At 41.1% G+C, this 19516-nt stretch overlaps 2 protein-coding genes across 4 annotated transcripts in view; one reads left to right on the plus strand and one right to left on the minus strand.

The window, feature by feature from the left end:
- The window catches only part of ACBD5 (acyl-CoA binding domain containing 5), a 37624-nt gene extending 30807 nt beyond the window's left edge, over positions 1-6817 (plus strand). The window contains exon 13 of one of the 2 annotated variants that reach the window (XR_004693424.2): positions 5547-6817. The gene's annotated coding sequence lies outside the window, so the exon portion shown is untranslated. Of the gene's footprint in view, positions 1-3002; positions 3138-5546 lie in introns of those variants that run through there. The other variant, XR_004693423.2, reaches the window with a different exon arrangement.
- MASTL (microtubule associated serine/threonine kinase like) lies at positions 1734-18771 on the minus strand. Of its 2 annotated transcripts, XM_035128934.2 has the most exons (13): positions 17913-18771; positions 16381-16518; positions 15812-15951; positions 14857-14945; positions 13489-13595; positions 13042-13186; positions 11628-11800; positions 9092-10306; positions 6806-6941; positions 5945-5959; positions 2993-3106; positions 2805-2906; positions 1734-2031 (listed from the first exon to the last, which is right to left on the minus strand). In XM_035128934.2, the coding sequence occupies exons 1-13, from the start codon at positions 18111-18113 to the stop codon at positions 1874-1876; spliced, it is 2733 nt and encodes a 910-aa protein (XP_034984825.2). In that variant the 5' UTR covers positions 18114-18771; the 3' UTR covers positions 1734-1873. The 2 variants fall into 2 exon arrangements, with proteins under 2 accessions (XP_034984825.2, XP_034984824.2); XM_035128933.2 differs by lacking the exon at positions 5945-5959.
- Positions 18772-19516: the final 745 nt, after the last annotated feature.

A 19516-nucleotide genomic window follows, 5' to 3' on the forward strand; every position in this document is an offset into this window, starting at 1 on the left:
ATGATTGAATGTAACATAGGCCTGTTTGAAGTTTAAGATTTCAAGGTTCTCAAAAGAGTGACCGGGTCGGAATATGACAATAAGAATACTCTTGTCCTAATTGTTCCAAGTTGCTTTATTCTCATCAAGGATGAAGGGGATCAGTTTCAGAAAATACTCTTTCTTTAAAACATGGATAGGCAACGGCCCATGGGCCAGATGCAGCCCAATCGCCTTCTCAATCCGGCCCCACGGACGCTTCGGGAATCAGCATGTTTTTACATAAGTAAAATGCGTCCTTTTATTTAAAATGCATCTCTGGGTTATTTGTGGGGCATAGGAATTCGTTCATTTCTCCCCCCCCAAAAAAAATATAATCCAGCCCACCACATGGTCTGAAGAACAGTGGACCGGCCCACGGCTGAAAAAGGTTGCTGACCCCCTGCTTTAAAAGGACAGTCTTCCTGCTGTTTCATAGCTGGTTTTCACCAGAGCTTCAGGGCACAGCTTAAGGAAAGGGAGATAGGAGAGCAGTTGTGGAAATACAAGACTTCCAGTCTTCCCCAAAGGGTGGAGGGTGACAGCAGCATGTAAATCAGGTAGTGTGTCTCCAGAACAGGTAAGTACTCCAGCAGATTGTCAGATTTTGAGACTCTTTCCTCTAATAAGCCATTGGGGTTCAACTGGTGGGTTGGGAATCACTAGTGGGTCATGGCCTGACCTAGGGTGGATCACAACAGGAGTGCTGTCACCATGCAAATATATGGTAAAAGATTAAGAAATGGGCCCCCATGTCTGGGTTAAAAGTGGGTCCTGGGCCTGAAAAGGTTGAAGATACCTGAATCACCACTGATTATATGAAGGAGGAAACTAACTGGGAATTACAAAGTAGGTAGGCTCTGAGAGCAAGCTAGCTCACAGCTCTCATTTTATTCATTTGCATTGACAGCTCAGTTGTTTCAAAGTATTGCTTTATACATCTTACAGAATACCAGTACACCTGGTGAAAATATTGTGTAATCATTTATTCTGGGCTGTTAAGATCAATGAATAACTTCACACCTTTATTTATTGCATTTACTGGCAGCAGTATGTAGGCAGGTGTTAATTGCTAAATTGCTCATATTGCCTACAGATATAAAACTGGACTGATACAGGTGTAATGACTGCTAGATAATTCAGATGATAGCTTCATTTTGAACATGATAATATTTTGAATTAAAGACAGGTGACAACACCAAAAATAAAATGACAGTTGACTAGATAGGTAATAGGCTGATTGATTGCATTGGTGAGGACCTAAACAATGTTCATAGGTAAGGTGGGTGGGAGAAACAGACCTTGACAATGACATTAGAGATAATTTTGTACATTGGCAGCTTAAACAGCAGGGCAGGCAGTATACAAATTACCTAAAGAATGTGGAACACAATGGGATAGGAGCATCTTTGGGCTGCTCTATAGGCACAGCTTGAAAAGTCAGAAAACCAGTTTTGAATTCAGTCTGTAAAGTCACTGAATTGGAGTCGCCAAAATAACCACTATGCACTTAACCTCCCAGGTATGCTCAACAACAAGCAGCTCTTCCTCCCAATGTTTGACGTTTTGTTCAATGTCACTGGTTGTTGTTATACCACCATTAAATACATAATACTTAGACTTACATAAGGTGCTGTAAAGTAGACTAAAAATATAGTTCAGAAGCTGTTTGGAATGAATGGTTTCAATACAGCTTGTAAGAAATATATATATATATATATATATATATATGGAGAGTTAAAAGCAAATCAGGTTTTAAAAAAACTTAAGTGTGTTAGAAAATAGAGAGTAAAACTTATGTTAAGGAAGCTTCTTAAATGTGCAGTTCTCTGGAAAATAATTCCATTTTCCCATACTACAAGCTGAATCCAGATACTGTTAGATGCTGTGCATTATTCCTAGCTTCAAAATAGGAAGTATCTGTTTCATCATTTGGCTGCGGAATGAAGGGCATGGTCTGATTATCCAGATTATCCCAGTCCACACCATGAAAGAGGGGGTGAAGTTTCAGCTCTGGAATAAATTTTTTAACAAAGGTTAGATTTCTTTGCATGAACACCTTGCACTTTCCAGGTTCTTTGTCCGATTCTGGATGTCTGCAATGTATTTTTTCTTAAATTTGTCTGACTGTATTTAGAGTCGGAAGACTGAAATTAAACGTCTGTCTTAGTAAGGGTTTGCCAACCTACTCCTACCCTTATAGATTTGAAATGTTTTTGCAAAACATTCATCAAAGTTCTCTTTCTACAGTAGGTAGCCCTAAGCCAGCACTTCTTTCCCAGAACTTGCATGCTCTAGACAATATGAAGCAGTCTCTAGACAGCGACCCCATGATGTGTGGATTTGATAAACCAGATTCACACTAAAGGAAAAAAACCCAGAAGCAATAAGGCAGTGTGGTGTAGTGGGTAGAATTGGGGATTCAAACCACTGCTCAGCCATGAAGCTGACTAAAAAAGCCATGGCTGTATCTCAGCCTATCCTACTATTTTGAATTGCTATAAGGGTAGAAGAGAGGGGAGAACCACACACACTGTTATGGGCTCCATGGAAGAATTAATAAAATGGTTATTGCCTTTCACTGGATTTTCATCCTGTCTTGTGATTTTTGTAACCTGGCAGCTACAGTGTTGGGCTGACCATCTTCATGCATAATGACTAGAAATGGCTATAGCAGATAGTCTTCCCTCCAATAACATACTGGTATGTACTCAAACTGCAGGTTTCTAAATTGCTAAAGAAAAATCATAATGGTAACATTAAAGAGATAACTAACATATACTAACCCTTAAGTCCAGCTCGCTTACTGCTCTCAATGGTTAAAAGAACTTCTATTGCATTCTGAGCACCATCTGACAATTTCTCTTCATCTTCAGGCCATGGAATATCTAGAAACACACACACAAAAATCTCTGTACTTATGCTGGACAAACAACCTTTGAAATTAATTTTGCTCAAAAGTAAGGTAATTTACCCCTTTTCAGAATATTCTGGAATACTTGTTGTGGTGTTTCGTCATTGAAAGGTGGAATTCCAGTTAAAAACTCATACAAGCAAACTCCAAGTGCCCACCAGTCTACTGCAGGACCTGAAGTGAAGAAAGTCCATATAAATTGAACACCATGAGAGGTATTATGTAAAGGTGTATTGCCTGGGAAGATACCGAGCGCCCAAAGACCTGTTATTCATGAAAGCAGCATACAAGGCAGAAATTGTTTTCTAATCACCTTCCCTTTTCCCTTCTGCTATTCCCAATATGTTAATGTTTCCTTAAAACGACGGAAGGCAGAGCAAAGCAAGTCACCTCCCATTCTAAACCACCCTGGGACTTTAAAAGACCAGTTATGTTAAGCAAAGAAAAACTCAAAGCCTGCATTTCCTAGGTTTTAAAAAGGAACCAAGCACATCATTTAGAGAAGTGGTGGCCAAACTTGTCCCTCCAGCTGTTTTTGGACTACAACTCCCATCATCCCTAGCTAACAGGACCAGTGGTCAGGGATGATGGGAATTGTAGTTCCAAAACAGCTGGAGGGCCAGGTTTGGCCATGGATAGTGCATAGTCTTATACATGGATAGTGCATAGGAGGGATGTGGGATTCCCCCCCCCCGGGTCTTATACATGGGGGCGTGTTATACAGGGAAAAGTACGGTAAACCTTTATGTGAATATCTAATGTAGAAATGGGCACCAGAGAAGCTCGGACTCAACAGGAAGTTCTCTCTGCAGTGCTAATAGGACATCATATGGCTAACTTCCACTTACTTGCTCTTTGACAGCTTTAAGGTTTACAAAACTATGCATAGCATGGAGAAGGTGGACAGAAAAAAGCCCCACCCCCTTTTCATAACACTAGAACTTGTGGGCATCCAATGAAGGCAAATGTTGGAAGAATTAGGACAGATAAAAAAAATACTTCCTTCCCCCAGGAGGGCAGTGGTGGCCACCAGCTTGGATGGCTTTAAAAGAGGATTAGGCAAGTTCATGGAAGAGATGGGTATCTATTGCTACTGGATATGATGGCTTTGCTCTACCCTCCACAGTTGGAGGCAGCAATACATCCAAACACCAGTTGCTGGAAACTACAGGAGGGGAGAGGGTTATTGTGCTCATGTTCTGCTTCCTGGTTTCCCATAGGCATCTGGTTGGCCCCTGTGAGAACTGGATGCTGGACTAGATGGGCCACTGGCCTGATCTTAACAGGCTATTGGTATGCTCTTAATGAAACTGAATACTGATCAAGTGCAGTCAAAGACCAAGCAGGCAAAGCTGTTGAGACACCACAAGCCATTAAAAAGCAACATGCACCTTGCAGCTGCTGCACAGCTAAAGCTCCAGACAGCCCATCATGTCAGGAAGGAAGGATGCACTTGCTGTGAAAACTTGCTTGCACTGCAGATGCTGGTACATTTTCCTGCTGTTTCACCCACCCCCCACTGTCCAATGGATTGTCGGTACACAGCGGTGAAACCACCCAAGAGTATGTGCTTGTGTGCATGAATACAACAGGTGAACTGAATGACCCCAGTCATCAGCCCACAGCAATTCCAATAATTGCAGAAGTTTCTGCCAACTGGTAACAAATTGTTTGGTTCATACATTATATCTATTTGAATACTCAACGGCACATAGTCAGGAGCATACACATGAGCAACCAGCCCATTCATTTAATCAATATGGTAGTTTTCATATGAAAGTTACCTAAAACCTATTTCTACAATTCAGTTTACCTCTTGATTTCTAATAAAAATATATCCAGCAATCAGTGAAGCAAGTAGCATTTAATAATGTGAGAGAACTTGGATTTTTTTGTGGGGGAGGGGGAGTAGGAATATGCATAAAGCTGTCAAAGTCTAATAAGATCACATCCTATAGGAAGTGTTGAGAAAACTGTATTTCATATTTGATAAAATGGCCACATTTTTCAAGTCAAGTTTCCTGATTTTCACTACAAGACAACCTTATATGGTTAAAAGTCAGATGGCACACAATTCCCACACTTCTCCATTTATAAATGACACTCTGTCCATAATTCCCAGCATTATTACTTTTCTTCCTGCCCTTTCTATCCTTAGGCTCTGCTTCTATATATCCTCAAGCTGTCCTTCTCCCCTGATGGATCTGTGCAGATTACATCAACTTCTTTACCCCAATCTTAAGTGCCAGTGTAGATGGATCCCTCTTGGTATCCATGACTAGACAAGGAGCTGCAGACAGCACAGAACCCCGTTTGGCCACCTCAGCTCTAGTTTAGTATGTGTTTTCCTGAAACCAGATTGTCCTATTATAGGGAAACTGTTCAAAAGGAGGATTGTAACTTGGGTATGTTGGTTTCCTCCTGTGAGAAGCCAACATTAATTCTACAGGTTTTCCAGATGATTAGTTATGTGCTATTGCTACTGCATGTTAACCTTTGCAGGATAGACCTACTAACTGCAATTAAGAGTCATAACTGCAATTAAGAGATTTGTTCTTTAAAGTATAATGCAGTATAACAATTAATCACCACCACCATCATCTCTATGCAGCAGGCTTCAGAATACAAAAGAATGGAGTACTCTACGAGGATCACAACACGGCATTTGAAAGCAAGAAAAGAAGGACAAGGAAATGTTTTACTTATTGCTAGATTGGCCTGGAAAGAAGAAAAATGGAATTCAAGATCTTCCATGGAATGGATCTCATTATGCCATATTAAATGTGCTGGACATTAAGATGCTACAGTGTTTTTATTACTTCTTGTTCTTGCTGTTGTATAGTTATTTATTTCTACCCCGCCCTTTTCCTGACAGAACAGGGAAAGGATGCAGCGACAGAAGCTGATACAGCTATATGCCAAGTCATGCGGATCTCTCACTCTTCTTTCATCTTAAACAGTGTGATCAAATTATGCTTTGACTGTTCTATTAAGTGCTATAATCAGACTTACCAGTGACCTGAACTCCTGTGTATAAAAAAAAATACCAGGGAAACATTCTGATAAATATATATATATAACTTCATTATATTGCACTCAGTTTTTACATTTTTCTAATGAGTAACATTTTTTTTTTACAAATTCACCAACACATGGTGTTTTTCTAAATACAAGTATCCTAGCTTTGCTTCCTTAAAATGGTTAACTTAATCTATAAACATACAATGAATATTTTGCTACATTGTCTATTTATCACATACTAGCAGAGATTAGAGGACAGTTTATAAATTTTGCAGGCTCAAATGGCAATACTTGCAAACTATACTGCTCCAGGGTGCAGCTCAAGGGTTGCATGTATGAATCCACCTGCTTAAGCTAACAGTGCACATACAAAAAACAGTGTGTTAAGGATAAACATATTTTCTTATGCACTTGTTTCCCTCGCATTGAGTCATACCATTTTTCTTCCTGTCATTCTGAACTGGTGCAAATCCAGAAAAACCTAGCCAGGAGAACAAACCAAACTATTAAACCATGGTTTGATCCTGTTTTGTTCCACCCCAATGTGGGAATAAATCATAGTTCAAATTCATCTGCAATGGGATTTAGGCCATCCATAACTGTGATTTAATGAAACTTTCACTTTCCTCCCCACCTGTGCAAAGAAAATTGAATTTAGGAAACTTTTTGGATAATAGTGCAACGAAAGACTAAATAAGGAAAACAAAACACCCTTAGGAACTTATAAGGTTAAATCCAGAATCCAGTAATGTCTGACATCAAAGTGCTCTCAACTGCAGTGAGCCAGATCTCACTAGAAAAGTGAGAAAATGTGTGTAACAGATACATGAAATTATACTGCTGTTTGCTTACCATGAGCCTTTGCTAAGAGGAGCTCAGGTGCCAAGTAGTCAGGGGTTCCTAAAATGCGTGTTCTCTCTACTGGAGTAGCTCCTCTTCGGACACTCTTGGGGGTCCTGTATGGTGTACCACTGTTTCCTTGAGGGGTCTGATGTCCAAGAATAGATATATCAAACACAGGTATCAAACAAGCTATAAGTTCATACTTTCACACTGGCTGTAGGCTCAATTACTTGAGCTGTGGAGCTGAAAAAGCATCCAGCAACGATGTCCCTCTGAATCTAGGCCTCTCAACACTCATGTGAATCCATTACTACCTCATCCTCATGAGGACTTCTCAGGCAAAAAGGTTTTCCAATTGCCTCCTTTTGTGCCAAGTCTTTCTCACATTCCATAAAGAAATGCCTTCACTGAATATGACCGTTTTAAATGGTTAATAATAAATGACATTTGTCTTATCAAGGCCTCTTGCTACACATGAACAGTGAGTGTGAAAGGAACGAGAGGTTCTGAATCTTTATTTCTAGAATCCATTATGAAGCTAGACCAGGCATCCCCAAACTGCGGCCCTCCATATGTTTTGGCCTACAACTCCCATGATCCTTAGCTAAGAGGACCATTGGTCAGGGTTGATGGAAATTGGAGTCCAAAACATATGGAGGGCTGAGGTTTGGGGATGCCTGAGCTAGACCAACCACTCAAGGACAATGATGAAGCTATAGATGTGTCAAATCTCTAGAAGAGATGCACTCATGAAGACAAAGATTTGCCTGGGAACTGTATCTCTCCCATAAGATCTACTCTTGGGAACTTCTCACCCTTCTTCAAAGAGTCCACCAGCAACTCTTATTGATTAGTCTTAACCCAATGACTTCCAGGGGTGTATTTTTCAACAATGCCCTCTATGATCAGTTTTATCTGCAGCTTGTAGCAGTAATTATAGTTAATCCATAAAAACATAGGAGGCACTGCTTATGTATCCAGACTGTAAAACGTGTTCATTTTTAAGGCATGAACATCACTAAGACTAAACTGCACCATTTGACCAAGATGCTCTTCCTAAAACAGCACTGAAGAAAATGCACAACAGCCACAGAGAGAATCTGTCAACAAAACAGATTTACATACATACATAATTGTATTTGGATGCCGCCTTTCCACAGTTCAAACTATGCTCAAGGTGGCTTACAACATTTAAGAAATAAGTGACTGCAACATGACAAAAGTGGTCATAAACAATAAATAAAACATCAAAAATACACAACCAAACTCAACTTCCACATAAACCACAAGATCTAAAATAAAGATACAGAAACCTCCAACAACAAAAAACCCCAAACAACACGCCAGCCCAAGAGTCTGTTCAGCAGTCTCAGCTTTTGTAGCTGGGGTTAAGTCAGGGCCCTGCCCTCCCAGGTCTTCCAAGACTCACAGCAATATAAGCATGTGAAAGGGATCATGCATAAATGGACTAACTTCACCCTCTAGATACTAACATGCATGATTGACATGTACCACTACCACACACCCAATGCACAACTGACATGTTTCCATGGAAAGATCACTATACGTGTACATCATAAAGGGCTGAGGGTTTGGCCATCACGTGCATTAGCATATAAAGCTGAGTTAGCCCGTTTAAGATCAGAAAGCCTCATCATGTGTTCATACGTATGAAGAGGACTTTGCTTAGTTGCACCCACTGATTTGTCATTTGTGTAAATGGGATCTACATTCAACTAAACTGTCACCAAATGAAAAGAAGAAATGTGTACCCATCTTCTTCAAGTTAACTGCCTCCTTCAGAAACTCCCTGAAGGCCTACAAGCATTTCACACACAATGACTTTCCTACGCAGGAAATTATACTGTAATGCACAAAACCTATTTCAACATATAAGTGGTGTCCATTGACTGGCAGAAAATTCTCCATGGTGTGGTCATACACATTTTCACCAAAGTACATACAAGGTACTCACAACTTCTAAATCTGTGCAGGAATGAGTTAGGTGTGGAACAGCTAGAGCCTGTTCCTTCTACCAAGAAATATCACCCGTGATATTGGAAAGTATGGGGGGGGGAGTTAATTTCTTCTAAAACACTTTGGTTATTTGCCTTACAACCAAGTATCATGTTAAAGTACACCATTATGTCTACTTAAATCAACATGTTTAAGGCAATATTAATGTAACTGAAAAGGCAGCTCTAACTCTGTCTCTTTAGTAAGGGCATTTGACTTTTATCAAGTGGCCTTTTTGATATTGCATGACAATGTTCAGTAAGTCTGTTTAGTACCTACCTGAAATACGCTGTAAGGTGCTCCCTTTTGTGCAGGTGTAACAGTCATGGGATAAGAGCCACTGCAAGCAGAGGTATCCATTTCTTCTACAGTCATCCAGCTAATTCTCGACGGCTCAGATGTATTAGACACATTGATCTGACTGTTGTAACTCCGAAAAGCAACCACATTTTTCTTTAAGAGTTTCAGTGCAGATGAAGAGCAGTGAATGTCAGTGTGCATTTCAGTGACATCTTTCAAGTTTTTGTCCTGCTCAGGATACAATGGTTTGCTCTCCTGGAGAGCATGTACTTCTTCACTTCTTGGCAAGGCATCTGAGCAATAAGGTGATGTTGTTGACATGTTCTCTGTTTTTAGCTCCTCAAAGGTGAGATCTTTAATGCTTCCATCGAAATCAGAAAGGCGCTTTTCCAAGTGACTCTCTGCAGTAGATACTTCTCGAAGGGATAGATCCGAGTCTACACTCATGCTTGCTAAAGGCTTTTCATCATCAATGCATAAGAAACTGGAATTCATGTGTTCCTTTTTCTCATTTTTTTCACAATCTGCATCTAGATCATGCATGAGATTCTTTGCTATTAGAGGATTGGCTGGCTCGCCACCCCTGTTTTGTTCAGTGCAACAGCAGTCTTTTGCTTGAGCTTCATTTGTACAGGTCCCTTGCAGGTGTCCATCAAGTTTCAAAGAACAGATTACAGTTGTTAAACCAGTGCTTTGTTTCTCTGGAATTTTACAGCCCCGTTTGTATTCTGCACTGCTCTTTTTGGCAAGGATCAGTTCTTGTGAAGGGCTAGTGTCAATTGATTCAAAAGATCTTTTGACACCTCGCATCTCCAACATTGTCTCCTCCTTATTATCCCCCACACGTTTGCTCAAGGCCAAAGGGGACAAGTGGTAACTAGATTTTGCAACCTTCTTAGTCAGAGCAGGTTGTTCTGTACAACCCTTTTCTTCCCATTCTTTATATTCTGAAAGACATTTTCGGGCAAGGTCTTTAACTGCGCTAGTCCTTATAGAAGTATCACATGAGTCAAAATGTCCAATCCGTCCTTTGCGCCTGTTCCCAGAGTCATTGCTGCTAATAGGGGAGATGGCAGACTCCAGCACTTTCTGCTTTAAGCCTTTAGTATCACTGACAAGCAGAAAATTTCTATCCTTGGCCTTCTCTGGTACATTCTCTTTGCCTGGGGCAGATGAGAGTATATCTTCTGCTTCCTGAAAATCAAGTACTTCCAAATGTATGAAAATGCTTAAACGAATTAATAAATTATACATACTTATTACACTATTCCCTATTCCTCCTTTTAGTCGAGAGACCCTGTCCCAGGGCAGCTTAACAACATATTGTATATTAAATTTGCAGTAGATTAAAACAAAAACCATACACAATTACAGTCGTACCTCCGTTTACGACCACAATTGGTTCCAGGGAGCCAGTCGCTCCCCGAGTTCGTCGCTCCCCGAGGCACACTTCTGCGCGTGCGCGAAGTGCCGATAGAGCGCTTCAGTGCGTGCGCATGCTGTGCAGATCGCTTCTGCGCATCCGAGCGCCGTGGAACCCGGATGTAAACACTTCCAGGTCCGCGGTGGTCAGAAACCAAAGTGGTCGCAAACCGAGGTTTGACTGGAAAAGGAATACAACAGCAACACAAAACTGTTTCCCTCCATATCAAGTGCTTGCAGAAAGGGTTTGGTCTAGGCTGCTTGTCAAAAGGTGAACAGGTTTCTCTGGGATGAAAATCTAGACACCAAGACTGAGAAGGCTTTGCTTTGTGATACATCCATCATACTTCAGATAGCTTCTGCGGTGGAAGGGGGGAGGAGAGAGAATAGAACCGGGCTTCCAATAGAGACCTGAGTGCCTAAGAAGGTTTGTATAGAAAGGGGCAGTCCTTAATCATGGTGGTTTCTAGTTTGCATTTTCCCAGTCAAAATCATATCCACCATACTGAACACTTAACAGGTGGAATAAAACACTTTACGAACAATGCACTCTGTTGCACATACATTACCCTTGAAAAAAAGAGCTGTGTAATTGTACAGCAAAGAAGTCCTAGGCGCCTGTTCTGGCAATACTCCTCTTCCCCTTACCCCAAATCTTTTATGCATTGTAAAATCAAGGGCAGATCTAAGGTTTCTTCATTCTTACAGGAGCACCATAATCTTTCTATTTAGACCCTATGTGAAAGCAGAGCTTGATTTGTTGCTCCAGGATACCTTGTGTTCAAACCCACAAGGTTTCTCCTAGTTCAGAGCTTGTGTTTCTTTACACAGCAGCATGTTTGAAGCAAGGAGAACAGGAGGAGGTTATGTGAGCCCTTAGGATTACTATATGCCTACCTTGGAAACTGCTTGTACCTGTATTGAAAAGCCCAAGAAGATAGAAGATTTAAGGACTGCCCTTCTGGTAGGTTAATTTTTTTAGGCTTTACAATGCCCTCCTCACAGGGTAGATTCCGAATGATTTATTTAGAGGAAAGTTAGAGGAAGGAAAAAAGAAAAAGAAACAATCAGTGAGAAAAGAAGTCATCCTTACCTGCACGTCTTTTTCCCACCTGGGGCTGCTGCAGCACTCTGACTCCATGCTGGATAATTGGGTGCGGGAATGGCTACTGGCGCTGGAGGTCCCAAACCTTTTCCTGCACTGATGCAGAGTTGGGGTCAGGCTCCTCACAGGCATTCCTGGTGTTGCAGCCGCAGAATCAAAACCTTCAGAAATAACAATTCATGTTTTTATGAAGACACAAAAAGCATTGTAGCCAGTTTCACGGCAAATCTGCTCAACAGTGAGGGAAGACTAGATCGAGTATGTAACTATCAGCTTGTCCTTCCTTACAGGTCTCATTTGTCCCGTCCCCCCACCCCCACCCCGCTCACAATTCCAGAAGAACTTTTGATAGTTATTCTTACTGTGACGTGCAATATGAATAATACAATAGAAGTACATTATGCAAGTGGCAATGAAGCAAGGTCTGCTTTCAAGTATTATAAAATGCACTCGAGCTATAAAAAGCAGTAATATAAAAATGCAGTCAAAAGACAAAAAGGGGGAAATGGGATTAGTGTGCAATATGGAATTCTGCCCGGTGGAGAGGGTGTGAATGTGGTTGCTGCACTTGGTTGCTACATTACACTGGGACTAAGATTAGCCACTTATCTGGAGGAAAGAAACCACCTCAATAAATAGAAAATATGAAAGAGAAAAGAAAACAAGTATATCAGTCAAGGCAGCTAGAATGCCCACCTATCTATCCTGGAGAATAAAACTGCATTCACATCCCAGCAATTTGGTTTCTCTGTTGAAGGCTGAGGCTAAGACAGTCCCCAAATCTCAAAAGTTTAAAGACTATTTCAATAAAACAATGTGAACCCTAGTTCTGTAAATATGAATTTCTTTGGTTTCAGCTGCCAGAAACCTTTCTGGGCAGCTTACAATACAGAAATACAGTATATAGGCAGTGACCATTTTAGTCATGTCCAATATGTACATTACCACATGCGTGCACACCGCACTGAACCGGGAAGTGTCACAAAAAGGGGCAGAACGGGGCAGGGTAGAGGCAGAATGGGGTGTTTGCAGGCTTTCTCAATGGTGTTTCAAATACAGGTATACGCAATTTCACTTAAATGCACATAACCCCCACATAAACCGAGAGTTGCCTGTACTAATAGTAAACACTTGCAAAGCACCACCACACACAAATCTCAAAGCTGCACAAAAAGCAACATAAATGAGAATGAATAAATTAAAAGTTAAAAGAACCTGGAGCTGGAAGGAGACCATAATAGACACTGATCAATTCCTGGGAGTGGCCTATGTTCCAAAAATGGGACACCGCCACCACCAAGAAGGCCCTTCCTCCAATCACCACCTGCCACATCTCTGATGGCAAGGCCATTTCCAAGAAAGCGTTTAGACACATGGAGATAGGTGACTCTTTTATACTTACATGCTTTCAGTAGCTTGTTTGACACAGAACTGTAGTCTTTGTGGTTCACGGATAGCGGGGAAGCAAATCGTTGAGAAAGCTGAGATGTATTTCCACAAAGAGGGCTTGGACTAGGTGCATGCACTGTCCCTGCCGCTGGGGTATACTGTCAAAATGAGAGAAGCTTGTCCAACAGATACACATATAGCCAGATACAAGACAGTCCATCACATTTTATTATTACAGTCCATACCATTTTATTATTTCATATTCTACACACACAGACACACTTGATATAACTGGATCTTTGCAACAGAGTGCCTGAAGGAAGTCCCAGGATCAATCCCTGTCATTCTGTCTGAAACTGCCAGTCAGTGCGGACAATACTGAGCTTTATGGATCCAAAGTATAAGCCAGCTGCCTATGTTCTAATGATCTGGGAAACAGGAAATTATTTTGTCTACTTACAAAACCCAAGGAACTCATGAGAGACAACACTTGTCCAGGAGTACGTGAATAGTCTTGCATGGGTTTAGCCATGGATGGTGTAGTGAGAATATCCATCATATTTATTTCTGAAAAAAGAGTAAGAGTATTAGGACCTACTTATAATTTGGTTTTTAAAAGTGTTTTTAGACTTCCTGGAACATGAAAAGGCTGCAACATGAAACGCCGTATCTGCGCATGAGCAAAGCACGATTTAGCGCATCTGCGCATGCGCGCCAGTTACGGACACACCAAACCCAGAAGTAACCCGTAACCTGAAAAGACGCGACATGAAGCGGACGTATCATGAGGTATGACTGTACATTGTTTAGCTATTTATACTTGCACTTACCAATAGAGGTCACTGCAAGCCAAAATATCATTTTATTCAAATTTCATAAGCTTGAGCATAGTAAAACTAAAAGCAGCTCCTTACAATGTTGGTTTTTTGGCAATGTGGAGAGTTCCAAGCTTCTCCAACTGTTTAGTTAAATAAGAAAAAAAAATAGGCATGTTAAAGAGGCTTGTTTTGCATATAGCTGGCAGCAGTTCCCACACTGTGGCTCTTAGAAAATAACTCTTGAAGAAATTGCTTCTTTTGAACTACACAGAAGCATATAACTAAGGAAGGTCAGGATTGCTACTAAAAATGAAAAATATATGTGAATCAGACTGAAAAAGTTTTACAGAAAAATACATATACTGAAAAAGCACAAAAATGCTTACATTACACCTTGCAAATATTTTCATAACAGTCTTACAGCACAATCCTATGCTTGTTTACCAGGAAGCAAGTCCTGCTATTCAAGGAATCCTACTTGCTACTTGCTAGTGAGTGTTATAGCAGCTTTCCTCATCCTGGCATTTTGGATGAGCATTCCCATCAGTCCCAACGGTCAATGATGATGGAATCTGCAGTCCAAAACATATGGAGGGTCTCAGTTTTGGGGAAAGCTGGTTTATAGGATTGAAGCAGTTGTCACAAGCAACCTGAAGGAAAAAAACGAACTTCTCCAACTTAAAAAAAAATTTCCCTGTCTAGTTACCTGCAAGTGACGAGGCAGACTTGTTAACAATGAATCTTTGTACATCTAAACCAGGCATCCCCAAACTGCGGCCCTCCAGATGTTTTGGCCTACAACTGCTATGATCCCTAGCTAACAGAACCAGTGGTCAGGGATGATGGGAATTGTAGTCCAAAACATCTGGAGGGCCGAAGTTTGGGGATGCCTGATCTAAACTAGTGCTAAGCATCAATATATATCTGGGAGAATTCCAATCATCTCTTAGATACACACACATACACACGTGTGTACGCATGAGATGGACTGCGGTGTATACATGTCTCACCTCTATTCAGAGTAACTCTGGAGAGACCAAAGTCTGTCAGCTTAATGTGACCCTCATTAGTTATCAGCATATTGTCTGGCTTCAGGTCTCTGCAGGTGTAAAGAAAATGAAATAACATTGCAGCACAGATGCAGGTGGCTTATTGTAACACGGGGCACAATTTTCAGAGGTCACTTCCCACAAAAAGCTATCGAAGGGACATTCATCCATGCTAGGTCAGTAGAGTCTACGCGCCAAGTAGCTTTGATAAGAAATAAGTCTTCTAAATTTGCATGTGAAGGACACAAATCCCTGTGCTTCAAAAGAAGAGGGCATATTTGTCCTGTGTTAGTAATATTAGTAGGGTTATTTTTTGCCATTAAGTAAGATATAAATGCAATAAATAACAAAAAAATTAAAAACAATAAGGAGGTGGTAGTGTAAACTCCAGGAAGACACCTCAACAGATGCATAAGATTTTTTCTTCCTTTGATGAGGTTTTGCATTTATGTTAATACATATCACTTACCTGAAACAAAATACCATTAGGAGAACAAGCGTACTTTGTCAAGCTAAGTGACATTTGATTCCTTGAGGAACTGTGGTGAACTGCAAAGGCAACAGCTAGACTGACATTAAAAGTAACATAAGAGGGGAAACAAAATATAAATCCTTCCAGCAGCACCTTAAAGACCAGCTAAGTTTGTCATTGGTATGAGCTTTCAAGCATGCACACTTCAGATCTGAAGAAGTGTGCATGCACAAGAAAGCTCATACCAATGACAAACTTAGTTGGTCTCTAAGGTGCTGCTGGAAGGATTTTTTTTATTTTGTTCTGACTACGTCAGACTAACACGGCTACCTACCTGTAATAAGAGGGGAATTAAATTCTGCTTTGTTTAAACACCCGCAGTCTCCCTGGTCTCAACTAAGTGGCATGAAATGTAGCAAGAAAGGCATAAAAAACCAATTTTACCTGTGGATTATCCCATGCCTGTGAAGGTAATCAAGAGCCAGTGCTACTTCAGAAATATACTTCACTGCCATTTCTTCATCAAAATAGCCGTATATGTGAAGAAGAGATTTAACATCTCCACCAATGAGATACTCCATTACCTGTCAGTGAAAAATGTTACTATAAAAGACATTCATTGTTCTCTTGGATTAGAGGTAACATCTATTATAATTCTATGCTTGGAGTGTGGGTGAAGTTCCTGATTTCCTTATATTACTGTTTTCTAGAATGCATGCCAGTTTCTAGAGAGGCCATGTCAGAAGTCATGATATAGGCAGAAAAGGAAATTAAATATGGGGATATTTAAAAGGGCCAAATCAATGGTGCCTTAATACAGAGATATACTTGGGGTCTCTACAGCTTGTTTCTTTTCCAAGTTGACTATCTTAAGAAAAGGGTTGGTCAAGAAGAGAACAGAAAACAAAAAACAAATTTGAAATGTTTCTTTCAAAGAAGAAAGACTTCTCTAAAACTGGTTGGGGAAGCATATTTTGGAAGCTACCTTAAGGCACTGTAAGTAATTTACTCACCAAGTAGATGTTATTGGCAGACTGAAGTGAGTAGTATAAGTGCACAATGAAAGGACTTTTACTGAGAGCCAGGGCATCTCTCTCTGCCTGCAGCTGATGAACCATATTCTTATTGATCAGCTCAGCTTTTTTTACTACCTGTAAAGCAATACATGAATAGGTTGATAAACAGAGGAGGGAGGGATTGTTTGTTTGCTTTTTTAAATGTTTTCATCTATCCAATATGTCACACTTTCAACAGATATCAAACCAAGCAGTAAAAAATAACTGAAAATGCTATTACTAAGCTAAAGTGAAAGTGTATTTTTGCTGTTATTAATAGCTTGTGGAAATTGTTGTGGTGGGAGGGGAAGGGGGCCTGGAGCATAATTGACAGCATGTGACACCTGCAGGCGGGGCCTCCTTGGCTAGGAGCCACCACAGAAAAGTCTCTGTCTCTCGTCTCCACCCTCGGGGAGGAGGGAAGGCACCAGTCAGATAGCAAACAGATGAAAAATATAAAATAATATTATATATATATATATATATATATATATATATATATATATATATATATATAAACTGGCCATGTCTGTTAGTATCCACGTTTCACCAAAACCGCTTGACCGATTGCGTTCAAATTTTGACACAATGCTGTATGCGAATATGAGAGCAAGCCCATACCGTTTTCAAAGACAGATGTCACACCTGTGCCATGTAAAAACTCCAAAACCCTGTGTTCAAAACACACCACTCAGATGAAAATGCATTCTGGGAAAAGAACCAGGTTGCAAACCAGCACCCTCTAGCGGTGGCTACACTGGTACTACACCTATAAAACCTTCCCTCTCAACAGCATCTTGGCTCCCATTTACATACTGTAAAGGCCGAAGCCTTTACAGACTAGGCCGAATGGAGGTACTGACTCGCTGGGGTGGGGGGGAAGAGGGGGTGGGGTATGTCAGGACACGGTGGGACCAGTCACAGGGATGAGCCGGGGGTGGGGGGAGGAAGGGGTGGGATACATCATGGATCGGCACAGGGTGGGGGCAGTCACAAGGATTAGCCACAGCAACGCATGGCAGGGCCAGCTAGTAATAATAATAATGATGATAATAATAATAATAATAATAATAGTAAGTGCCGGATTAAGGTATAAGCTAAACAAGCTATAGCTTAGGGCCCCACTCTCTTGGGGGCACCAAAAAAAATTAAAGGAAAAAAAACTGGATGTACATTTCCAAAATATAAGACAGAAAACAAATGAAATAAAACCTACATACAGCAAAAGTGATTTGTGTTGTGTAGGCTCCTATTTGTTGTGTGCAAATGGCTTTAGATACTTATTAGGTCCATAAATTACCATATAGCATATATTCAACACAAAAAACAGCGACAATTTGTTGTTGACAAAGGACAGCTGGACATAGAAAGGGCCCCATTACCTTCACTAGTTTAGGGCCTCATCAAACCTAAATCCGGCAATAACAACAACAACAATAAAAATGGAATGGGATAAGGAAGCCGGTGGGCACTGCAGCGCGGAGGCTCACCTTGACAGCGTACAGCTTCCCCGCTTTGCGGCCCAGGTAGACCTTCCCAAAGGCGCCTCGGCTGATGGGCTTGACGATGGCGAAGTCCTCGATGGAGGGCGGCTGGGGCGCCGCAATGCGCCTCGCCCGGGACGAGCCGGGCGCCGTCTCCTCACGCAGGCTGCTGTCCTGTGGGGGCGCCGCCGGCTCCACCGACCCCATCCTTGCCTCCCTCCTCCTTCTCCGCCCGCTCTCTTCCTCTCCCGTCCCCCCACCCGGTGCGGCCCCAGCCCCAGCTTCGCCCCGCGACAAATTCAAAGCTAAGCTCCGCCCCCCAGCGTACGTATGACGCCAGGCGTCAACTGAAAAAAGGGGGACGCCCGGCCAAGTCGTAGAGGTAGACTCGAATTAAGAGGTTTTCGATAAACATTTCCGGCTGAGCATCGGCTTCTCTCGCCCTCCCGTTGGACTTCGAAAGGCGAAGGATATTGTCGCTTTTCATCGCCATAGGGCGGGTTCGTTTCATCAGATGTCAAACAGATAAACAACTACAGTACAGTATATGGCTTTTGGAAGGCATCTGAAGGAAGGGGTGTTTTTGATGTTTGATGTTTTATGGTGTTTTTTATATTTTGTTGGAGTGGCTGGGGCATATAAATAGCAAAATCATCATCATCATTTCATCTCTCTGTCCGGAGAGAACCAACATAAGACCAACCACACAATCATATCATGCAAGCTTTCAAGTTCTCCTGAACTCTTCATCAGGCTGCATGCTAAACAAACAAAACAACGGGGTAGAGATGGGGCGGGGAATAGAATTGTCCAGGAGTCATTTCTCTTTAAGGGTACGCGAAAAGCAGAAATTAGATGGATATTGGTGTCTAATATCACCATTGGAATGGATCTAGCATCACCAGTTCAATTGCTGTATGTCATGCACCTGTTAAAGGTCAAGGAACCCAGAGTGGGGGCGGGCGGAGTTTATTGGAAACTTCTAATTGTATACGTTTTAACAAAGTGTAAAGAGTAGGGTTAAATGTCAATAAAATGTAAAAAAATAGTTTGCGACAACTCAAATTAATAAAGCCAGTGCTTTTTTTCTAGGGGTACGCATACCCCTAAACATTTTGTGAATCTTTGTACTTTTGTCCATTTCCTGCATTTATTTTCCCCGATTTGGACTATAAAATGGTGATTTTCTTGAATCAAAATGAGAGTACCCCAAAACATTTTTTTTTGAAAAATGCACTGAATAAAGCAGATGTAGTTGTTGCAAAATGTACATTTTGCATTTCATTGTCATTTAACCCCACCCTTTACCTGTCAGTTGAAGATAACACTTTACGTACTGTATTTGATGCAGTGAACTGTGGTCAATGAAATCTTGTACTGTACCATAATAAATCTGTTGCAGTGTGTGCCATTTTATATATAATATGTCTATACTGTATGTGTGTATATATATATAGATAGATAAATATAAGCATTTATCAATTGTATACTGAGTTCAGAGCCAAATGTGGTTTTGGGAGAAGAGCTATAGCTCAATGCTAAGATCTTGTATATAGCTTGTATACACCTTGTATACAGGCCCCAGGTTCAATCCCCAGCAGCACCTCCAC

The sequence above is a fragment of the Zootoca vivipara genome, chromosome 12 (assembly GCF_963506605.1).
Source record: "Zootoca vivipara chromosome 12, rZooViv1.1, whole genome shotgun sequence".
Classification (NCBI taxonomy): domain Eukaryota; kingdom Metazoa; phylum Chordata; class Lepidosauria; order Squamata; family Lacertidae; genus Zootoca; species Zootoca vivipara.